Source organism: Myotis nattereri (genome assembly GCF_964212035.1).
Source record: "Myotis nattereri genome assembly, chromosome: 2".
In the NCBI taxonomy this organism is placed as follows: Eukaryota; Metazoa; Chordata; class Mammalia; order Chiroptera; family Vespertilionidae; genus Myotis; species Myotis nattereri.
In genome coordinates, this window is record NC_138076.1 from 215,524,003 (window position 1) to 215,547,401 (window position 23,399).

The 23,399-nt window shown below is 61.8% G+C and overlaps 1 protein-coding gene across 7 annotated transcripts in view; it reads right to left on the minus strand.

The window, feature by feature from the left end:
* Positions 1–356: 356 nt before the first annotated feature.
* The window catches only part of BRD1 (bromodomain containing 1), a 35,300-nt gene continuing 12,257 nt past the window's right edge, over positions 357–23,399 (minus strand). The window contains exons 2-13 of one of the 7 annotated variants that reach the window (XR_013995574.1): positions 23,191–23,347; positions 20,859–20,990; positions 20,355–20,483; positions 19,619–19,931; positions 17,669–17,929; positions 12,792–13,099; positions 12,605–12,709; positions 4,069–4,204; positions 3,657–3,784; positions 2,624–2,733; positions 2,313–2,467; positions 357–1,675 (exon numbers count right to left, since the gene is read on the minus strand). Coding sequence is in view for 6 of the 7 variants with exons in the window: in XM_081084194.1 (XP_080940320.1) it covers positions 1,492–1,675; positions 2,313–2,467; positions 2,624–2,733; positions 3,657–3,784; positions 4,069–4,204; positions 12,605–13,099; positions 17,669–17,929; positions 19,619–19,931; positions 20,355–20,483; positions 20,859–20,990; positions 23,191–23,347 (2,200 nt within the window). In the remaining variant the exon portion in view is untranslated. Of the gene's footprint in view, positions 1,676–2,312; positions 2,468–2,623; positions 2,734–3,656; positions 3,785–4,068; positions 4,205–12,604; positions 13,100–17,668; positions 17,930–19,618; positions 19,932–20,354; positions 20,484–20,858; positions 20,991–23,190; positions 23,348–23,399 lie in introns of all 7 variants that reach the window. The other 6 variants (XM_081084196.1, XM_081084194.1, XM_081084199.1 and 3 more) reach the window with 6 other exon arrangements.

Consider the following 23,399-nt stretch of genomic DNA (forward strand, 5'->3'; position numbering starts at 1 on the left):
GAGCAGCGAGGGGAGTGCCACAGCTTTGGCCGGGGGGAGGGGGGGGGGCGGCACGTGACGTGGTCATTTCACTGGGGCCCACGTGACGTGCTCACTTCACTGGTCACAAGAGATTCCGCCAGGCCCGCCGCTGCAGCCTGTCCTAGGCCTGAGCCCAGCTGATGCCACCGAAGGCTCCAAGCATCACCATCCCACGCACTCAGACCCTGTGACGGCACCTCCCTCGACCTGTGGAGGGCGCACCTGCGCAGCCCGGGCTCGGATGGCCCTACCCCGACCACGGCCCTGGCTTGCCACCAGCAGGCCCCCCGAGAGGAACACAGCAGATAAAGCGTCTGCCAGACACAGGACAAAACTATCAAAGGAAGACATTTATTTTCAAGTTTCTGTGGAGACGTCACAAACAACGGGGACTGAAAAGGAAAAACATTTAAAAATTTCAGACTACCAGTTTAAAATAAAAATATGATTAGCTAAAATAATAAATAATGCCATGACAACGCAGGGTACGGTGCCTGGAGCGCCGGTGGGGACAGGCCGGGGGCGCAGGCCTGCCAGCCTCCAGCACTCTGGGGACGTAGGAATGAAATGGCCACACCATCCAAATCTTGACTTTATTTTTTAATATAAAAAAATGCATTTGGAAACCCACCCTACCTTTTCCCCTAACATAATGCTTTACCTCTTAAAAATAAAAATAAAGTACTAATTCTATGTACATCACAGGTACCATACAAAATGTATCCAAAGTTTCTATTGCTACCAAAGTGTCCTAAATCAAAACAAGTACAGAAAGCCCCTCATTGTAAACAGGATACAAGTTACAAACCAAAGAACACAGCCAGTCTGTACAGCCAGCAGCCCGCGCCGCGGCAGGCGGACGTCCGTGTGTATAAAAATGCTATCAATATACTTTTGCAAATTTATTTTTCATTATAAAGCAGGTGAATACACTTTCTACAATAAATAATCCGCTGGGGCCCCCTGGGCGGCCGGAGGCGGGCGGCAGCACCGGGACGCGCCCGCCCAGCCGCAGGGCGCGGAGTGTTTTTGGTGATTCGCAGGTGATGTACACGGCAGAAATTCCCTCTCCGCCTCTTTCCACAAAGTACCACTCAAAATAATGTCATTTTCTTTCTTAAAATACACATTTGTCACTGCAAATTTACATCCCATCTCGTTAAATAACAGGTACTCTGTGTAAAGAGTGTGATTTACAAATTTATTAAACATTCAAAAGTCTTTTGAAAAAAAGCTATGGATCAAAGAAAGTGATGCAAGCAGCACCCTCCGGTGACCTGTGCCGGGCAGAGTCGTGCGGAAGCTGCGCCCGCCGCGCCCAGACCGATGGTTTCATAGAAAACTTGGGAACAAACCTCCCCGACTCCCCAGGGAAAGGAATGAAAGAACTACATCTACCATCAGAATAAGTTAGGTTTTGAACAATATACAAACATGTACAGCTTATCAACATACGGACACGGCGGGCCCTCAGTCGATGTCGCTGAGGTCGCTGGCGGGCTCCCCGTGCACCCGGCTCAGGTGGTTCATGGCGCGGTCAAAGGCGACCCGCACAGCCTTCCGGATGCTGGAGTTCCTCCCCTCCATCATCTTCAGCTTGTCTATCGTCTCGTCAATGCCAAGGGGGACCATTTTGGACTTCGGGAGCCACTGCCTTTTTAAAAGAAAAGAGGTGGCAACAGTGAGAGCTGCGGGCATGTTCCCTTCGCCACACGTCACGTCAGTCTAACCACACAGAGGCCTGCTGACGCGACCCCGGGGTCAGGGTGCCCCGGGGGCCAGGGTGCGCGAGAGGCCCCTCCAGAAACGCCGGAGCAGGGCTGTCGGTGGCCGGCCCGGTCAGCGTGGGGCCTGCGGGGCGGGGCACAACCAGACCCTCACGAAAACCAGGCGGGCACCTCCTCTCCTCCGTGACTCCCCAGAGGCCCCTGGGTCCTGGAGGCCCCGTCAGCCTTCCACGTCTTTCCCCAGTGGCCACCCAGGGCCACCAGCACGACACCCAAACCCAATCCAGCCGAACATGCCAATCCTGGTGGGTGCCCCAGCTACAGCCCCCAGGTGCCAGCAGGCTCTGCACCCCGAGGCGGGCGCCACACCAGCAGCTGCGGGCAGAGGGGCTGCAGTGCCGAGGTCGGAGGACTCTGCTGTTGCCCGCGAGCTTCCATCCGCGCTCAGAGGGGCCAAAGCGGTGTCCCCGGGCAGTGAGGGCAGGGGGACTGGGTGGGCCCACAGGTAAGAAACGGAGGCCCGGCCGCCCCCAGCCTCCGTGCTCCCAGGTGCCGGGCACTTACCAGCTCCGCTTGTTGTCAAAAAAGAGGACGAGGAACAGCCGCTCGTCCGCCTTGGTCTGCATGTGCTCGCCGATCTTCAGCACGTCCAGCGGCGGGGCCGGGATGGTGACCCCGTTGTGGTGCCCTGGCACGCGCGGCATCTTAGGGTCGATGATCTGCCGGGGGACACGGGGGTCACACCGAGCGCTGCACCGAGGTGGGCTGTGCAGGCGCTCTCCCACCCCCTCCCCCACGGGTGTCCTGGCAGGAGCCGTGGACGCCTGCCCCGCACGCAGGGGACAGCAGCACCGCCCAGCCCGTGCCCCGCTCACCAGGGCGGGGTAGGAGGGGTAGCCGCTGCACTTGGCCCACACCACCTTCAGGGGCTCGAGCGCGGAGGCTGCAGCGTCCGTTGAGATCCACATGCTGCTCTGACCCACTTCTAGAGAGAGAAGGAACGAGGGGTGAGCCCCCAGGCACCCAGCAGGGTGCATGCCGTCCCCGAGCAGAGACACCACCTGGAACGGTGGGCACGGGGCACCTGCCCTGGCTGAGCGTCTCTGAGGCCCCGGCACCCTGACACTCTTACCCGCAGTATAGCCCGGGGTTTCCACCCGACCCTACTTGAGGGCTCCAACCTCCAGGCTCCCAACATCTCTCCCTCCTGAGCCCCCACCTCCGCCCTCGTGCCCACCTCCCAGGAGGTCCCCAGGGCACCTCTGGAACCAACACCCTAAGTTCAAAACCACAGCCCTGGCTCCCTCCCCATCCCTCCTCACACCCTCAACCAACAGGGAGCCTCGTCTGACCCTCAGAACATCCCTGGAGTCCACACCCACATCCTGGTGCCCAAGGTCCCGCTAGTCCCCAGCCCCCTCTCCACACAGCCCAGGGCTGACCAGCTGCTCTGCTCAGACCCCTCCTGGCTGGGCCACTCGTCTCCACCCACATTTCCAAGGCAGTCTCCATCCCAACACAGCCCACTGCTCCCACCTGACCCCGAGCCTCCTCTAGATACTGAAAGCTGGGGGACCCCCACCCCGCCCTGCAGTTTCACAATTGGCTGCAGATCACACATGAGACTAAACAAAGCCCGTCGGCCTCACAGGGTCTGACAGGAACCACTTGGGGCTGAACACCCACACAGGGCAACATGCAGGACAAACACATCGCTTCCCCCCGGCCGCCCGCAGGCCTGTCTGTGGCTCAGCACCCGCCTGGCGCTGCGCCAAAGCCGCCTTCCGGGAGAGGCCAGGGGGCAGAAGTCCCCCGAGGTGGAGGCAGACAGTGTCCACGGGGCACACCCAACGTGCTGCCTTTACTCCTGGCCAGAGGGACGCACAAAGGGGCCTGGGCTGCACTCACCGGCTGCGATCCTGGCTGCCTTGGCGTAGTTCCCGTTCTCGATGCAGGAGATCAGCTCGCTGCGGTCCTCCAGCGTGTGCCTGCGCACCAGGGCTGGCTTGCCGCGGCCGCACTTGGGGGCACTGAAACTGCGGGGAGCACAGGCTGGTCAGGTGGCGCCGAAACCCTCACACCCGCCCCCAGGGAGCTGGGCCCAGCAGCAGGGACTGCAGCCCAGGTACAAAGTGGCCCCTGCAGGGCAAGCGGCCAGGGCTGCGCTCACCACCATCCCGTTACAGGCAAGACTTTGTAAGGAAAAGTACGAATAACTCCCCATTAAGACCTGATGCTCATGCATCTGTTTGTAATTCCCGCTTCTCTGGTTCGGGCCCACAGAACAGGTCCCATGGAACTGGGGACCCCCGTCGCCCACCTGGTGTCGCAGAGGGGGCTGCTGCTGGAGGCGATGCTGGACTCGGAGGCGCAGCGGCGCCGGGGCGTGGCTTTCCTCCCGGGGAGGCCGCCCGGCTCCTGCTCACTCCTCACGCCCCCAAAGCCATTGGTGAGACCTGCAAAGACACATCGGCTGAGCTCTGCGGCCAGAGCCGCCACCCCGAGCGCAACGTCGCCCCAAACCAGAATCTGATGTCCCATCTGTGACAGAATGGAGGCCGTCACCCCAAACCCCCAGCCCCACGGCACAGGAGCCGCGCCTGTGCAGCGACACCAAGGCTGACAGAGCCTCACGCGCTCAGGGGCGCTGGTCTCAGGGGCTCTTCCAAATGTCACATGTGACACAGGCTCCACCAAACACGACAGGCATGCCATTCGCTCCCAGGCGGCGGGCCACCCGCATGTCCCTCCGGTGAGGCCGGGACGAGCCGTGTCTGCACCAGGCTCGAGGGCCAGGCGGGCCGGGACCTGGCTGAGGAGCCAGACCACCAAGAGCGACTTCACACAGTGGAACTTCAAATGGGAGCGTCAAGTCGATGAAAAAACTCTTTCAAAAGAAAAGTATTAACAAGAACCTAAAAAACACGTTAAAACAGGCCACAGGCACCTGGCTAACGGGGGTGGGGGCAGCGCACTCCCAGGAAGCGGTGCTCACAAGGCCAGGCCAGGCCGCCTCAGAGCCGCGCCCTCTGTGACCAGACACACTGGCCACGTCCCTACCACCGACGTCAGGCCAAGGCAACGGGCAGACCTCTCACTGCATAGCCCGTGTGTCCTGTCCGTCCATCCGTCCGTCCGTCCATCCCCGTTCCCCCCGCCCCCTGCAGACCCAGCCGGGCTCCCTCCGTGTGACACCGAGGACGGTGCATATTTTTTCCCCCAAAAAAGAAATCCCACTCCTCATGCTTAAAAAATTGAAAAGCCTTTTCTTTAAAACCGAGTGAAGTGGGTGGTCAGGTTAGAGGGCTCTCTCGCCTGCTTTACAAAGGCAACCTCGCTTCACTGCGCTTCGCAGAGACGGCGAGTCCACCAGCTGAAGGCTTGTGCAGCCCTGCATCTCACCAGCCCACGGGCACCACTTCCCCAACAGCCTGTGCTCAGTGCTGCTGAAGTATCACAATCCTTGTCATCGTCAAAACCTGGTCATGGTGCTCGTGATCAGTGACCCTTGACCTTACTCCTGTCATTGTTTGGGGTCACAAACTGCCCCGTATGAGACCAAGAACCTAACTGATAAAGGCTGTGCTCTCACTGCTCCACCGACCGGCCGCCCATCTCGCTCCCTCTCCCGGGCCCCCTATTTCCTGAGACACAACAAGACGGAAGTCAGGCCCATTCAAAGCCCACAATGGCCTCCAGGAGGCCCAGTGAAGGAAGAGCTGCACCTCTCACTTCAAATCAAAAGCAGAAACCACCAGCTTGGCGAGGCTTGTCCAACGCCAAGAGAAGCTGAAAGCGAGGCCTCTCGCGCCCAACAGGGAGCCTGCTGTGAAGGCCAAGAGGTTCTGGAAGGACATTCAAGCGCTGCTCCAGCCAACACGTGTGATGAGGGGGAACAGCCTATTGCTGGTGAGGAGACGGGTCCGTGCTCTGGGTCCAGGCCACACAGCCACAGCTCCCTGCAGCCAAAGCCTAATCCAGGGCCAGGCCCTGCTCTTCCATTCCGTGAAGGCTGAGAGGTGAGGAGGCGGCGGGAGGAACGTGTGGAGATGGGAGGCTGGTCGTGAGCTGAAGGAGGTGCCAGGGGAAGAAGCAGCAGGTGCCGAGCTGCAGCAAGTTGTGCAGAAGGGCCGCTCAGATGACCGTGGAGGGGACTCAGCAGGTTCCTCCACAGCCTCGGAGTGTGGAGGACACGGCCTCCTACGGGAAGGAGACGCCGCCTGGGACGTTCGCAGTGAGGGGAGGTCAGCGCCTGGCCTCACAGGACAGGCGGCTCCTGCTAGGAGCTCATGCAGCTGTGACTTTAAGCTGGAGCCAGTGCTCACTTCCATTTAGAAAATCCTAGGCCGGTAAGAGTGATGCTCCGTCTGCTCTACCTGTGTCTGAATGTGCCGCACGGCTTCCTGCATCGTGTGAGCCCCTGTGGAGACCTGCTGCTCAGAAAAAAGGATCTTACTGCTCGCGACAGGCGCCTGGTCACCAGGAGCGCGGGGGGAGACGGGCCAGATGAATGTTGTTTTCATGCCTTTCTGCAGCTCTTGGGTCAAGGACTAACTTTGACTCCCAAGCCTCACTGGGAAGAAAAACCACATTTGTAAGCAATTGCTGCCGTCGTGGTTCCTCTGATGGATCGGGGAGAATAAAGGAAAAGGTCTCCCCGTCCCAGCTGCCTCCTGGGAGGCAGTCACAGGCGTCTGGGAGAAGCTGATCCACCCTCGTGGCCGATCTGAGGGCTCCAGACCTTCGAGAGGAAATGCCTGCACGTGTGGTGGGAGCAGCAGAAGGAGCATGACGTGGAGCCTGAGGACGCGCTGAATCGCTGCAAACTCAGGACAGAGCTTGAGTGATGAGGAGGAGCTTGCAGAGGAGCAGGGAGAGGGGTTTCGGGAGACGGAGCCCACCCTGTGACGAGGCTGTGAGGACGGGGAGACGGCGACAGAGGATTCAGAGCGTCACGTGAGCGTGGCTGGCAGAGCAGTGCCGGGTTTGAGGACTGGCTGCAGTTCTGAAAGAGGTTTGTGGGTGATGCTGCAGCCACAGGGAGGCTGTGCTGAGGAGTCGGCCATGCGGAGAACGTCACTGCTGTCTTACTCTGAGAAGCCGCCACCGCCCCACCCTCCGTAACCACCTCACAGTCAGCCGCCACCACCGCCACACAAGACCCTTCAGCACAGAGATTGCTCAGATGACGGCTAATTCTCATCAAGTATTTTTAATGAAGGGATGCACCGTGGTTGCTAAACACACGCTATCACACACTTAGACTACGGTGTGAGGCGAACCGTCCTATGGGCACTGGCACCAGAGCATTCACGTGATCACTTCATGGCGACCCTGTTGTGTGTGGGTCTGGACCTCGACCCGTGTCCCCAAGGTGCGCCTGTGTACTTCCTGCAGAGGCTCAGTGCACGTGACTCACTTTAAAACAAGGGAGATGAGTAACCCCGATGGAGCTGAGAAGTCCAAGTGCAGAAAGGGCATGAGTTCTGCTGTTCCCACAGGACCTGAGAGGCACCGGCTGCACTGGGTGGGCGTCAACCCCCCTGGCTTTCAGCATCACTTCGTCCTTTTACCTTTAAAACGAACTCACATTCATCAGCAGCAGCGGAGCCGTTGGCTGGGGTGCTGCGCTCGTGCTGAAATCTGACATCTGCACGCGGCAACCAACCGTGTGGCAAGGCAGCTGATGCCGCATGAGACGCCACGAGACCGACTCCAGCCCACGCCCCGGGAGCACGGAGAGCAAGGGGACGGACGGACGGCCTCTCCACCTCAGGGTCCTCCAGGCGACAGGAGCACAGAAGGCACTGTCCGGGGAAGACCCCCAAGGCAGTCAGCAAGTCAGAGACGGCCACCCAGATTGACGGACAGATGGACGGAGCCTAGTGTGCAAGACCCGAGGTGAGAGAAGGGGCCACAGCCACAGGCGCACATCCGGGCCCAGCACCACATGGGAACAGGCCGCCACCTGTGGCCTCGGAGGAAGCCCTGAGCATCACCAGACCCGGGCCCGGTCCAGACACACCTTGTGCCAACGGTCCGACGACAAGGACACACAGTCCCAAAGTCTCTCCCTTCAGTGCCACATGGAGCTGACGGCCTCGCCCTGCCTCCACCTCCTGGACCTCGGCCATTCGCTCCTCCTGACAGAGAAGCTGATGACGCCCGTCCAGGCAGAGAAGCAGGATGGCGGGGCCGGAGGCTGCCACAGCCGTGGTGGTGAGCTGCGCCCGGAGGCCCTGGGACAAGCTCACATGTGGAGCGAGCAGGTTGGGCCCTGCACCAGGTGGGAGCCTGCGCGGGAAGCACAACAGCAGGTGGCGCCTCACGGACAGCTGGCCCAGCGCAGGTCAGGTGGCGCCTCACGGACAGCTGGCCCAGTGCAGGCCAAGTGGCGCCTCACGGACAGCTGGCCCAGTGCAGGCCAAGTGGCGCCTCACGGACAGCTGGCCCAGTGCAGGCCAAGTGGCGCCTCACGGACAGCTGGCCCAGTGCAGGCCAAGTGGCGCCTCACGGACAGCTGGCCCAGTGCAGGCCAAGTGGCGCCTCACGGACAGCTGGCCCAGCGCAGGCCAAGGAGGCGCCCAAGCAGAGGAGAGTCCGGGACAGAGAAGCCCAGCACCGAGACACACAGCGAGCCCACCCTCGGGACGTCCACGCAGACGACGTGCTTGGGGACCACCACCTGACGCCAGGCTCCCGGGAGACACGAGGGGGAAGGCTGAGGGTGGGGAGGCCTCAGCCTGAGGCACGAGCGCATCTCCTCCCTCTGTCCCAGGACCCAGCGGCCGCAGCGGGGCCAGCACCCCCGTTCTTCCCGAGAAGTGTCCCTGAGCACCTGTCACTCTCCCCACGGGGCCCCCTGGGCAGCAGCCAGGCCGAGCCTCAGAGACCCTGCAAGGACACAAAATGACACGCGGTCAGGCAGGCTCTGCGGGTCTGCAGACAGGAGGCCGAGGGCCCCCCCAGCAGCAGGAGGCCCGTCCCCGAGCTGCAGCAACCACGTGGCCAGTGGAGCCGACGCTCAACAACGTGGCAACACGAGGCGTTCTGAAGGCACGGGAGGGGACAGGGCGGCTCTCGAACCCGGCCGTGTCCTCCACCAGCACCGCGCTCGGGTCCACCGGGGTCACAGGAGACACAGCAAACACAAGCCTTCCTCTGCCCCAAAGGCCTGGCCAAGCTGAGACCCCTGGCCAGGCTCCCCACCCCCTCCAGGCCTCCCGGGCTCACCCAGGCCACATGGAGAAGAGGTGCCCCATGGGGTGGCTGAGGCGACTCTGTAGAGAACGCTCACCAAGGCCAGGCCTTCAGTTGGAGCAGCCTGCACGGCCAGGCCCCCAAGCCCCGGGTGTGACAGCCAGACCCACCTCACCACACCTCACTGCACCTTAAAGAACCTTCTGGCCCTAGCTGATTTAGCTCAATGGATAGAGCCTCAGCCTGCGGACTGAAGGGCCCCGGGTACATGTCTGGGTTGCAGGCTCGATCCCCAGTGGGGCGTGTGCAGAAGGCAGCCACTCATTGATTCTCTCTCATCATTGATGTTTCTATCTCTCCCTCTCTCTTCCTCTCTAAAATCAATAAAATATATTAAAAAAAAAAAAAAAAGAACCTTCTGGCCCTGGCTCGTGTTGCCCAGTGGATAGAGCATCAGAGTTCAATTCCTGGTCAGGGCAGATGCCCAGGATGTGGGCTCAATCCCCAGTAGGCGGCGTGCAGGAAGCAGCTGGTCAATGAGTCTCTCTCATCATTGATGTTTCTCTCACTCTCCCTTCCTCTCTGAAATGAGTAAGATATTAAAATAATTTTTTTAAAAAACCTGGTTGGCAGCTGATGAGGCAAAGAGTGGGCTGCGGTCACCACCATCCACCCCGGCCACGTGCTGCGGACACCAGCGTTCCTCCCAGGCTCCCTGCGCCCCCCAAGCAGAACATGGGATCAAACATGGGGCCAGCTCCGCAGGCAGGGGGGCCACTGCCTCAGTCTCGTGAGCGGTGGGGCAAGCCCATCACCTCGTCCGCACGTCGTGACTTACACTCTCAGCAAGAGAACTGCGCGGTGTGTGTGTGTGTGTGTGTGTGTGTGTGTGTGTTCCAACCTTTCGATAAAACCAGCGCGTAAGATCCCAACCGCCCTGCTGTGCCCAGCCCAGCCCCACGAGACGCCATGGCGCAGGAAGCAGGCCCGGGCGCCAGGCACAGGCACAGGCACAGGCCGCCGCTCTCCCGGGCTGGGCTTCCTCCCTGCAGCGGGACGGCCAGGAGAACCAGCAGGAAGGGGGAGGGAGAGCGGAGGACGTGGAGGGACAGGGTTAGCACCCGGTCTCCTGGCTGTCAGGTGGCGCACGCGGGTCCTGTCAGGCCCGGTCCTGTGCCAGCTGAGGACGCGATCGGAATCTGTGCAGGGCGTCCTCCGGATGCGAGAGGTGATCTGAGCCACGACTGACTCGAAGGCTCACACCTGTCCCTGGCGAGGCGGTCCCTCCCGCGCGCCGGGCTGACGGGGCCGGGCTCCACGTGCTGGTGTTAGTGTTGAAGGTGGTGGAGCTGGTGCTTCCAATGACATCCAAGAATCATGTGAGATCAAGACGCAGCCATCGCCCTGCGTTCCAGAGCGACCACTTGGCCGAACTCCATCCAAGTTGAGCAAGAGAAAACCATTAGGACCCCAAGAGGGAACCACCCAGCACGTTAGTAGCTAAATGAGAGCCTGGAAAACAGTGAAAAGGCCACTTGGTCTGACTGAAGAATCAACAGACCAGCCGCTGCCCTGACCGGCCAAGGACGCGAAGAGTCCTTCTCCCCTCCGCCCCTCGCGCCCCGCCCCCACGTGCACACAGGAATCGCGGCAGGAACCTCAGGAGGAGACAAGCAGCACAGAAGTCCTGCCTGGGTCGCTGTTGGAACCAGCCCGTGGCCACGGGAGGGGAGCCAGCAGAGCAGAGCTCTGGGGACCAGCAGGAGCCGAGGCAGGTTGCTAACCTCCTGGAGGCAAGAGCAGCCCACGCCTCCCGCGGCGCTTCCCGCGGAGCCCACGGCGGTGTCCTGATGGACACATCGGCTGTGCTGGAATGAACTTGCGTCCTGGAATGAACGCGTCAGCTGGCATCTAACTTGGAAACGCTGCAGCGCAGGGGAACCCAGACTCCCCACAAGGCAGGCCGAGCGCACCGACGAACGTGGGGATGATCAGAGGACCAGGCGTTTCCTGTCCCGACTGCGAAGGCTGCAAGCTTGGAGCCGAGACCCAGGAGCCGCAGCCCGAGTGGGTGAGGCCGAAATGGGCGGGTGGGCACCGCTGGCCGCACTCTGCCCAGAGCAACTGAGGCTCCCGGCCGCACAGGAGCGAAGGCCTCGTCGCACGTCCACGGGCGGCGGACGCGCCAGAGGAAGGAAGCAGAGGCCTGCGTTTCCGTCGGGACCGGGGCACAGACTCCTCCACGCCACGGCCGCCTGTGCAAAACCCACCCCTCAGACACGGAAAGCGGGAGAAGGACATCGGTGACCTAGTGCAAGCGCCCTGCGCGCCACGAACACCGGCTGGTGGACCCTTGCCAATGGCTCCAGCCAGACCCAGCAGGTCAGTGAGGCCAACGCAGGGCTGGCGGGCCTTCTGGTCACCAGCTTCTCAGTGGGTGCGGGGCCAGCAGTGCCCGGCATGTGCGCTGCAGTTGGGTGGCGGGCAGAGGGTGTGGCGTGGGATAGGCCCCAGACGCGGGAGCCAAAGACACAGTACAGTGACTGCCCCGCGACTGCCCCTCCGAGCACGGCTCAGAGCACTTGCAAACAAGCGGCCCGAGGGCCCAAGAAAGGGGGGGGCGGGGTATGCACTGACGCGAGCGTCCATCCTTCACCTGTGTCTGTGAGACGCTGAGGAGCTCGTGTGGCTCAGACACTCGATGGTTTTAACAAATTACTAAAGAACTCCAACTTGGTATCAATCCATGAAAAGAGAGGCCACGGGTGGAGAACGTCTATGAGACGAAGGGCACGTGTGAGAGTTCCCTGCGTTTCAATGACGTTCATAAGAAGTGACTTCGGTAGCAAGAATGAGTGTCTGCCGAGTGCAGAACCAGCACCAGAAACACCTGCTGGACCGCCTCCTCCACGGGCACCTTCAGTGCGAGCGGGGACGGCCCTCCACCTCCACCCGCCACCGGCCCCACCGGGAGGCTCGGGACGCAGATGGCTCGCCCCCACCCGGCCTCTGCTCCTCCAGCTGAACTGAGAAGGTGCCCTGACAGCAGGACGGCCAAGAGACCGTGTCTGGACGCACCAGGTCGACCAATAAGAAACACAGACCAGGCTCTGGTCCAAGACAGAACCCACGGGACAAGCATGTCCACACACCTCCTAAAGGAGGCATCAGACACAGAACCGGCGCCTCCCAGAGGCATGGCCATCGTGGAGCCACGAGGGGGACAACAGTCCCGCCGGTTTCAGTGACACACGCGCGGCTGCAGTCGCGGGGGAGGCACAGGCTGCAGAAGAGCTCAGGCGCCTCCTTCCAGCCCCCTGCAGCCCAAGACATGCAAATGAGCCCCTCCGGCTCTCCCCCCGGCTCTCCCCCCGGCTCTCCCCCCGGCTCTCCCCCCGGCTCTCCCCCCGGCTCGCCCCCCGGCTCTCCCCCCGGCTCTCCCGCGGTGCACAGTCCAAAGGAGGAGCAGGACCACCCGCCCAGGCCCAGGAGGCCGCACCCTCAGACCTACAGTTAGGGGTTTTCAGAGAGAAAATGCGCCCTCTGTCTTCTCATCTGGAAACTAAGAGACCTGTGGACAGTAAACTGAAATCCGTGCACCGACTGTGCCCTCTGACCCCGGAGGAGAGAAGGGCCGGCGAGGCCGCGGCAGTTACCTGTGTCCAGGCGCTTTCCCGGGGACCCCGCCTCCACCTCGGAGTCGCCGCAGGTGCTTCGCGACCTTTTTCTTGGCTGCAGAAGAGTCTCCAACCTCGGAAGGACTACAGACAGAAAGGTTTTGGTCCCTAGCTGAGGAGAAGCTGGCGGGGTCTCAGCGTTCTTGGCAGACTTTGGGGGGCTTACACTGTTCGATTTGCAGAAGAGAACAGAAGGGCGTCTGTTCACATCGCTTGCTGGCTCCGCCCCCGCGGAGGCCGCCGCCGGCGCAGCGCCACTACAGGCGAGGGTGGGCTCTGCAGGGTGTCCGATTACCAGGGCGCTCTGAGTGCAAGTGCTATGTGATTCATTATCAAATGTGACTCTTTTGAATAGTTTACTCTGCTCTGGGTTGAGTTCTACTGGTTTGAGGGTTGGTGGTTCTGAATTAGTCTCCGAGTTTGAAGGAAGAGGTAATGCATCTGATGGTTCAAGTTTAGGGGGAGATTTATCTCCTGAAAAAATTATAAATAAAGTGATTTTTGAAAACTGGTAATTATAAAATCTATTATAAAACTTACTATAAATGTGAAGTCCACCAAAATACTACTTCAATTAAGGAAACAAAGCATCACACACAACTACCTGTGGGCAGTGAGGGCTGTGGGGTCCCAGCAGGGGGCTCCCCACCCCACAGGCGGGTGCCCTGGCCTCTGGAAACACCCGGGAGAGGACTTCACATTCGCCAACATTAAGCACATCATTGGGGTGCACGCCGGCAGCTGCAGCCACAGCTCACTCACCTTGAGGAGAGAAAGCGCACCCAGCTAAGGCCTATGGGCACCCCCGCCCGCCCGGCCTCGCCCAGAGCTGGGCACCGGGGAGCCGACACTCACCCCCACTGCTGACCAGGCTTCCCTAGTCGGCGCCACAAGCAGGCAGTGCCGAGGGCTGTGAGCGATTTAAAAGGGAGAAACCTCACTCCTATGCCAGCCACACCCGGAAATGCTAGTGTGACTCCTTCCAATCTAACTTTAAAAATAAATACAACCTTTGGAAGAGACTATTTTAACCGAGGCTTCAGCGTCTCCACATGGAACAAGCCGTCTGAAAACCAGCTCAGCCCTGGAGGCTGCCCGCGGACGGCCCGGCACTACCTGCGAGGCCACACCCACTGGGATGAGCGCGTGGCCTACAGCCCAGAGGAGCTACTGAAGTGACCCCAGTGGCATTGGTACCTAGATACACTTCTTCCTGTAGTGACCCCGGTAGCCCTCCGAGCCCCTTGAAAGAGGTCAAGGTAACACTTTAACCCCGAGTTCACTTGAGAAGGAAAAGCTGAAAAGCTGCCACCGTGTAGGGCCCCTGTGGCCTGAGCCAGTGCTGAACTCGGGCCTCGGGGCTCCACGCTTGCCAGAGGGCCCGCCTCACGGACTCCAACACCCGGGGCAGAGGCCTCCCACCGAGGGCTGCCAGGGCACACCACCCCCTCGTGCGTCAGGCTCTGGGACAGACACCCACAAGCAGGATGCGGCATCAAGAGCCACAGTGACACGTCGGCTGGTGACACAATCCTCCCCACCGCTGCTTGAAGTCACGCACACGTGCTAGGAAACAGCTTACAAAACACAAGGCACTGCGTGGACGGACAGGGGCCTGCGGAGTTCCCGCTGAAAGCCTCTGCGAAGGCGCGCCACAGGCGGAGCTCGCTGCGCTCTCCTCCCTTCCTCAGCGCACCCCCCGCTGCTGTCCTGCCTCCTGTCCTGCCTCCGGCCTGACCCTCGAGCCCCCACGTCAGCACTCATCCTGACCATGACTAAAGGGCCGCCTCCGTGCCGGCAAGGCTGCCTCCACCTGGGCCTGTGGGTGCGGCCCCCGCCTGCCCCTCTGCTGCCCCTCCCTGCTGAGCTCTCCCACTGCACAGCCAGGCCCTCGCAGCCCCCTCCAGCCCACCCCCTACTCAGACACTAACCTCGGCCCCACCAGGCGCCCTTGTTCCTGGCACACACGAGGCCCCGGACCACCATGGCTCACCCCTCTGCTCCTCTCATGCTCAGTCCACAGGGGTCCTCTCACTGTCACGGCAGACCTGCACCAGACGCAGGGAATCTCACCAGCAGGCCTCCCGGCCCCTCCTTCCAGCCGCTTTGCTCACCCACTGTCGCTGTTCTGCAGCCACGGGGCGCCCACCACCAGGGCAACTCACAGGAAGATTTCCAAGGGGCAGCGCGTGAAGGACCCGGCGTGGGGCCACACAGACCCAGGTGCCTGGTGAACCCCTTGGCTGCACCACCACGCCCGTCAGCCAGTCCCCGCCCCCCGCCTCCAGGAGAGCAGGTGCCCCGCAGGACTGTGTGGAACGTCACTGGACGCTAACACACACGTAAGGAAGCTCTTTTAAAAAGCCCTTACAAGCACGACAGGGCCTTCACCTGCCCTCGCCCTTGCCCACAGCCGTCATAAAGCAGAACCCAGCCAGGGCATGCTGCCGGCAGCACTGAACAGGCAGGCCCAGGACAGGGGACGGCTCAGCCTGGAACAGCACGGCAGGGCTCAAACAATGGCCTCAAACCCCCAAACCTACAGCAAAAGCCCATCGGAGACTCGGCGACAAGGCCCTCTCCCTGCCAACCCCTCACTGTTCTCCCAGAGCCACCCGTTTCTCCGGCCCAGCAGCCAACTGAACGCACGCTCCATGTGCAAGCACAGCACAGGCCTCTCTAAGTGCTGGCTGCACGCAGGCCTCCCCAGGTGACGGGGTGCTGTGGCAGCCGCCTCCAGCTCTCCCTGAGCCTCACAGTCCCCTGGGAAAATAGCCCTGAGCTGGGCAGCAGACAGACGAGGGGCCGAGCGCACACAGCCGCAGGAGCGCTGGCCCCAAACGGTGCGGCGTGAGCAGCAGGGACGGGCCTGCCGCCGTCTCACCTCCAGGCCTCCATCAGAGGAAGGTCCCTGGGGACCCCGAGCCAGCAGATCTCCCTCCCTAGCCGGGCGGGTGCAGCCCCCACCTCAATGGGCCTGACACCCACCCTTCACTTCCCTGTTCTTCAAGAGGAAACCACGTAAACACCAAGTCACAACCAAGACAGTTCTTGGTATCAGGAGTTCCCACGACTTTAGTGTCACAGTAATCCTGTTGCTCGAGATTGTTCGAGAAGATTCTTGGGTCTGTGCATCCTAAGTCTCCCAGGCTCACATTGCTGGAGTAACGCCAACGGCTGGTTGTCTGTCTCCACGCACAGCCGCCTGGGAACCTCCGGAGCTCCCTGCTCCCTCTGGTGGCCCCCGGAAGCTGCTTTCTCTCCACCTTCCTTTCCCACCAGCTGAAAGCCACACGCTCTCTCCCTGCACATGGGGCACGTTCCAGGCAGCTCCAGGCTGACTGTCATCTCTGGTCGCGATTTGTGTGCTTCCTTTAAAGTGACCCCAGCGCCAGAGTAGCAAAGGGACCAGCCTGACTGATGGGCTCCAGCCTGGCAGGCGAGGTGCCCCGCCCAGGAGTGAGGGCGGGAGCCTGGACGCAGGAACAGAAGGGTCCCACGCCTCTCCGCTGGGAAGAGCAGGTGCTCAGAGCAGCCGTTCCAGTGACGGCGGCGCGTCACTTGGTGACAATCTTTCTCCCGCCCTCGCTCTTTTCAAGGCAATTAACCCACAAGGAGCGGTTTTCTAAGAGGCAGATACCAGGGCCAGAGCAGCCGCTCCGGCAGCAAGAGGGGGCTGGCTGGAGGACAGTGGTGCCCTACACTGACCGCCCCCCCCCCAGGTCCTGCCATGTCTCAGGGCACCCATCCCCCAAGGGTGCACAGGCCTGACGAGGGGAGGCCACCCTGGACCCCAAGGACCCTCCTGGCTCAACAGGGGGTCAGCCTGGGACCCCAAGTACAACTGGCTGCCAGAGGCCCCTGGAACAAGTGTACCGGAACCCGACCCTCCAGCAGGGAGAGCGCGGAGAACAGAAGCTCCGCTCTCTTCTGGAACCCACGGCAATTCCCATCCCCAAGGAGCGCGCCAGGCCTGCACCTTACGCTACGGACCTAAACCAACCAACCGCACACTGAGAACCAGGCATCAAAGGAGAAAGGCAGCAGAGCCACCCTTGGCTGGAGGCACAAGAGGCATTTGCTAAGGGAACCGCTAGAGGACACGGGAGCTGTGACCCACGGGACCGTGTGAAACTCAGAGGAACTACACAGTCACGGCCAGCACTTCCTGGGGCCGCAGATGACACAACACAAGGCACACACACGGCCGTGACCAGGACCCTGCAGACCGCCAACAGCAGGCAAAGGCTTTTTAAAGCAGCTGCAGAACAATGTGTGTGTGGCTTTTTCAACACTCAGAAAGGTTATAACTGACGGCTGCTGTGGAGAGTCTCCGTCCGCTTTCCGTTTTGTGTGACTGACCCGCTTCCCCTGAAACTATGAGAGGGTAAGAGAGGGAAGGGTTTCCTGCAAGTCCCCCCGCTCACCTCCTGGACCAGCCGCCCGACTGCTCCCTCGGCACCCGTGCCCGCGTCCCCGTTGGGGGGCAGGGTCTGCGCCACCCTGTGTTCTGGTCCACAAAGACATGCCTGCAGCTCGATCTGCTCACAATGCACCCCCCTCTCCACGCTCTGCTTGGGGAGTGCCAGGCTGCCAAGGCAGGGCTGGCTCTGGGGGCCCTCAGGCAGCCCTGGTCCCCCTGCCTGCCCCCCGTGACTGGCGCCCACCCTGCCTGCCCACCCTCCAAAGGTCTAAGAGGTGCATGTATGGGAGGGCACTTTAGAGCAACCCGTCAGCGCCTCTCATCACCCGTGCCCATTAACTGGGGCTCCCTCCTCACAGACAACACGACAGCAGTGCCGCCACACCTGTGGCACGCCACCCTCCTCTCCCACCACGCAGGATGCTGCGTGAGACCTAAGCCGTGCTTTTCGGACCAGGACCCAGCTGGGAAGGACAGTCTTGCTCTGCCTGGCACTCGGGCCCACCTCAGTGCCAGCGCACAGCACCGACGGCAGGACTGCGGGCACCAGAGCGGAGTGGCATGGGGCGGGGTCAGGTGACCCTGGGCTGGGGAAGACGCCGGGAGGCCGCGCTGCTTACCTTCCTGCCCCGGCTCCTGCCCCAGCGGAGCACCTTCCTCTTCAAAGCCTCCAGTACCTGACTCGGCGGGCGGGGGCTGGCTCTGCTGCTGGCTCAGCTTGTTCCGCACGAGCGCGATCTCCTTCTTCAGGAGCTTGGCCCGCTTGCTCCTCGACCCGCTGGACTTCATGGCACACGTGAGGTCCAGCTTGTCCAGCAGCTCCCGCAGCTGCTCCTCCAGCCCCATGTGGGCCCTGTTGGCCGGGTTCAGCAACCTGTCCACTGAGTCACAGAACACACGACCATTAGCCGTCGCCCGTGGTGCCACTGAGCAAACACCCTTCCACCTCCACGCCCCGACGTCACCCTGGGCCACGCCCCTTGCTCAGCCACGTGACGGCCCTCACCCACGCTCTAAACCCACGACAGGGGCTGCCACAGGGACAGACAGGGCTGCCACAGGGACAGACAGGGCTGCCACAGGGACAGACAGGGCTGCCACAGGGACACGCTTGCCCCCGAGGTGGTGCGCGGACGTGGGAGACGCAGGTGCAGACGCAGGACCAAGCCTCTCGGGAGGGAGGCCAGCCCTGAGCCCTCTGACTCGGCCCCTTGACTGAAAGTAGAGGCGACCGTGCCGGCTGGGCAGGCCCACCACCTGCTGAGCTTCCTCCTGAGCAGGACTCCCCTTCCCCGCGCCAGGGCCAAGGTGGGGCTGCTTGTGCAAACTGACCTCGAGCTCGAGTCCAGACCCAGGGATGACGCTGGGCTGCATGTCTCACAGGTAATGCTGAGCCTCAGGCTTATGTACTACAGAAACCCCCAAACCTCCGAGGCACAAGTCACCTGAGACAAGTGAGGCCGCCAAGGAGAAGCCTACTCTAGCGCCACCTGGTGGAGCGGGAGCCCCTCCCAGCTACGGATGCAGCTGAGACTGCACACAGCAGCCTGGCTCGAATCCCTATCATCACTCACAAAGCCTCATAGGCATTGAACTCAGAAACATTCACGTGAGCCAAGACCATGGCATCCGAAGCCCAAAGGAGAACTCCTCAGTGCATCTTGCAGATCCTTCAAACAGAGCAGGGACAGCTGCCCGCCTGCAGCCAGACATGGGCCCGCCCAGCAGAGGGGCACACAGCGCCCACCAGACTTAACGGGAGGGAGGACACACTGGGTGCACCAGCTCACCGTGGACCCCGCCCTGACACCAAGGAAGAGGTTCAGTAGGACTTCTCGTCCTCGGTTTTATGCCTAGAGTTTCCTTAGGCAGCATGGCAGCACGCACGGTCATCTGAAAGGCCCAACGCTGAGGCCCCGGACCCCTTCGTGCTCCAGGAAGCTGGGTGGCAGCCAGTGTGTGGCGGCCGGAGCCTGGGGCGGAGGGCAGCCCAGCCTCCGAGGACAGACACAGCACAGGCAGCTCTGCCGTGTCTCGCACAGAGGGAGGCGGCCTGAGTCCTGAGGCCCTTAATACAGCGCAAACCGGGGGGGGGGGGGGGGGGGGGGAGCCAACAGAGAGCGGAGTGCAGGTGCCGGTTTCTGGGCCCTTTCAGCAGCTAACAGCACCCTGGAAGCTAGAGACCAGCCTGGGCGCAAGTCCCCACTGAGCTGCTCGCGGGGCTGCGTCAGGGGGGCCGGGCTGTCCCGTACGGGCCCCGCCGCATGAGCCTCTCACGTGGGCGCCTAAAACGTGGCTGGTCTGAACGAAGAGGGGCTGTGAAGGTGGCAGGAGGCGGAGGCGAATGGCAACTATCCCCGCGGCTTCTATAATGACTGCGTGTCGAACCCTCAATACGCCGGGCGTGCTGGGTCCGAGGGACGCTCCGGAAATAAGCCGCCTTCCTTCCCTTTCTTCGTGCGGCTCCTAGAGAGCCTAGAGCGCGTGGGACTCGCATCCCAGTCCTGCTGGGCGGAGCCGACCAGGCTACAGGTGGCTCTCCCGGCACCCGGACCCGGGCCCGTGCTTACCGTCCTCCCAGGAGAAAGGCCGCCGAGGGGCCGCGGCCGGCCGCTCCGGCAGGTGCACCCCCGAGGTCGCCTCGAACCCGATGCTGTCCACCTGGCGCCGGGCCTGCCGCAGCACGACGCCGCCCTGGTCGCGCAGCCTCACGGCGGCTCGGTAGAACACCGTGTCCTTGGCGTTGTACCGCATGCAGTTGTCCACAATGAGGTCGAAGTCCTCCTCGAACTCGGGGAGGCTGCTGTACCCTTGCGCCTCCAGCCGCTTCCTCATGGTGGAGAAGTCCATGGGCTGCTTGATGTGCTCCAGGTAGTCGGGCACCTGATCGCAGGAGGGCACAGCACTTACACGCGGAAAGGTCGTTGCCACTCCAGAGAATTCACGCGCCCACACGGAGTCTCACGCGCGCGTACGTGCAACACGACACGCCTGAATGCACACACAGCACACAGGACTCACACGAGCACACGGCAACACTGAGACATGGCACTCGCACCCCTTCCCACGGGCTCTGCTGACTCAGCTCCTTCGCTGAAACCAGAGCCACGACGCCCCCGCTGGGCAGACCCCCACCTGCTGGGGTTCTCAGCAAGAACGTCCCCACCGCGTCGCTAAGACGTTACAGTGAAACGTGCGCCTTCACAGCGTAAGGACTCGGTGAGAAGAGGGAGGACTCAGGAACACAGGTGAGCGGCGTCCTGCGGTCAGTGTGGACGGGGCGGGGCGAGCGGTCAGCACACCCACCTCCTTCAGGCTCACCGGCTGGGCGAATATGCGAGCCGGGTCCTTCTCCTGCAGCTGGTCCAGCACGGAGCGCAGCAGCACCGTGAGCGGGGTCAGCCGCAGCTCCAGCGCCATCTGCTCGACCTTCACCTGGAGGACAAGGGCGCTCAGCGCGGACACGCACAGGTGACCTTCCTGTTGCAGGACTGCCCCGGCTGACACTCAGTCCACGGCCAATAAATACAAGTGCCTCACTTAAACCCTAAGTCCTGGCGGCCTCGGTCAAGGCACCTCGCGAATGGTGCCACCCACACACCCACCAGGTGCCGGCCAGGCTCCCACCTTCCCTGGCCCCATGTGTCCCAAACACCACACTGGGTGCCACTGTCGTCCTTCAAGGAGACATGTCCCCTTCCGTAAAGCTGCCTGCCACCCAGGGCGCCGGGATGGCGAGGGCCGGGCCCAAGGACTGCAGGCCCAGAAGCCCACACCCGGCGAAGCCCATGGCCCCGCGACGGGCCTCACCTGCTCCCGCTTGAGCTTCTCGCGCTTGCGCAGGAGCTCAATCAGCAGGCGTGCGCGCTCCAGGTCGTGCCGCAGCCGCTGCCAGTACTTCAGCTTCTCTTTGGCGGCCTGAATCTCCTCGTCGTTCTCTCTCTGTGAAAATGAATCAAAGGCTGAAAGTCAGCCGCCGATGCCCAGGGAGGCAGCGGGAGCCCAGCCCCCCACAGCACCCAGAGCTCCACCGTGCGGGCACACCAGGGTCCCTACAGGTGGAGGGCAAGGGGCCTCTCAGGACCCAAAACGCTGAAGGGCCTGAGCCGAGAGCAGCCACTCGCCTTGACCTCGAGACGGGCTCTAAGAATCAGCAGCAGCCGAGGAAAAACAAATACACAGAAAACACCCAGGACGGACAGGCAGGCCTGTGCTCTGGACACGCCATTTACCCATCTCCGTTCCACGTTTCAACACTGAAAAGACTGCACTGAAAAGTCAGAGAAACTGAGGAGGTGCCGGCACACGCGCGGCCCACCCAATGCACCTCCAACAAAGCTGACCCGGTCCGACCCTGGCGGAGCCCTGACAGCCCAGCAGGACTGTCCCAGCGCAGAGAACACCACCAAAGGCGCTCCCGGGTCCCGGCCCGGGCTGGGCCCAGCACTCCAACCTCCCCTCCTCCCTGGGCTCCACACAGCCACCCCGACGCACTTCCTCACACTTCCTTGCTGGTCCCCCGGGTGTGCCCAGGGCCCTGGTCCTCACACACGCTCACCGTCCACTCTCACAGCAGCTGCCCACCGTCAGTTCCTCCTGGGCCCACCTCCTCCTGCTGACTATTAACACAGCACCAGGGTCCACGTGCAGAGCTGGGCCCACCTCCCAGTGTCCTGTCTCTGAAGGCCTGACCTCTGCCCAACCACAACCCAGAATGGACCCAGCACAGACAGCAAAGGAAACTGCTGGGACAAGCCCTCGCCTCCCCCTGAAACCAGCATCTCCGGGCAGGCCCAGGCCCATGTGTGTGGCCCGCGGTTATCCTGGTTCCATGGCTGATGAGAACCCAGGTCTGTCACCCCACCTCCATGTCCAGAGCACCACGTCCCGCTGTGCCCAACAGTGTCCCCTCGCCTTGCTCAGCCCTAGCAACTCAGCAGCAAGAGGGACCGAGCAGTAAGCCGTTCAGACAGTGGTGGTGCGGCGGACGCACAGGCCCCCACCAGCTCATCGGAGAGCAGCTCTCTGAGTGCCCAGGAGGGCAGGGGGGCAACGAGGGAATTCTGACCGGACTCCTTTCTGCTGAATGCTCCCAGCCTCTCGACCCAGAGGCCAACCAGACACCACTCCTACGAGGCTGGCCACCCTCACAGCACAGTGAACAGACACCAGCCAAAAACTAGGGCGATGAGCAGGTGACCATTTGTGTTTTCAAATTCTAAGAGCCCATGTCTGACTCTAAATCCGAATTTCAGAACTGCTGTAAAGTGCCCCGTGGCCCTACAAGCCCAGATTAAGTCCTCAAGGGTAAGAGCTTGTTCGGTGTGCCTAGAGAGCCTCACGGACCTGGCGTCTCCTCGCACAGGCCACGGTAACCTTCTCTGTGTCCTTCCCATTTAGCAATCACAGGTTTTGTTCTTTTAAAAAGCAAAAACCACCCCAGCTGGTGTGGCTCCGTGGATAGAGCGTCAGCCTGTGGACTGAAGGGTCCCAGATTCGATTCCAGTCGGGGGCGCGGGCCCAGTACGGCTCAGTGGTAGAGGGTTGGCCTGAGCACCAGAGTCTCAGATTCGATTCCCAGTCAAGATCAGGCACCTGGGTTATAGATTCAATCCCTGCCCCAGTCAGGGCATGTGGACACAAGTGATCGTGTGTGTCTCCATCCCTTCCACTCTCTCTAAGTCAATGGGAAAATACCCTCAGGTGAGGATTAACAACAAAGAAAGCAACATCACTCACTCAGCTCTTGCCTCCTGCCCTCCCAGTGCAGTCAATGCTAAACCAGCCTGCAGAGAAACGCCCTTTAGTAAGTCCCTCTCACACATTTCCAAAACACACACACACACACACACACACACCCACCCACGGGGCCCGGGCCTCACCTGCGGCTGCTCCCTCCCCCAGGCCCACCCCACGTGATCAGCAGTGAGGCTTCCCCTTCCCCAGACATTCCACACGTGTGCAGAGGGAGGGGAGGAAGCAGAAGCCACGGGCGGGAACATCCGGGGACACGATGGATGAGTCGCCTGCACAACCAGCAGCCTAGCAGGCGGGACATGTGAGGTCTCCATCGGCTCCCAGGACCAGACCACACTGGGCCCCGCCAACGAGCGGCCGGAGCCCGAGGAGAGACGCCACGTACCTGCTGCGTGCTCCTCTGGGACTGCAGGCTGGACTGGAGCCGCCTCAGCAGGGGCGCGCCGTTCCGCGACAGCCTTTTGAGCAGCCAGTAGCTGTGGGCTCTCTCGACAAACTGCTTCTTCCGCTGAATGGCCACCTGATTCGCGATCCTGTTTAACCTAAAACACAAAACACTCAAGAGTTCAGTTTTAAAGCCGCACATTAGCATGC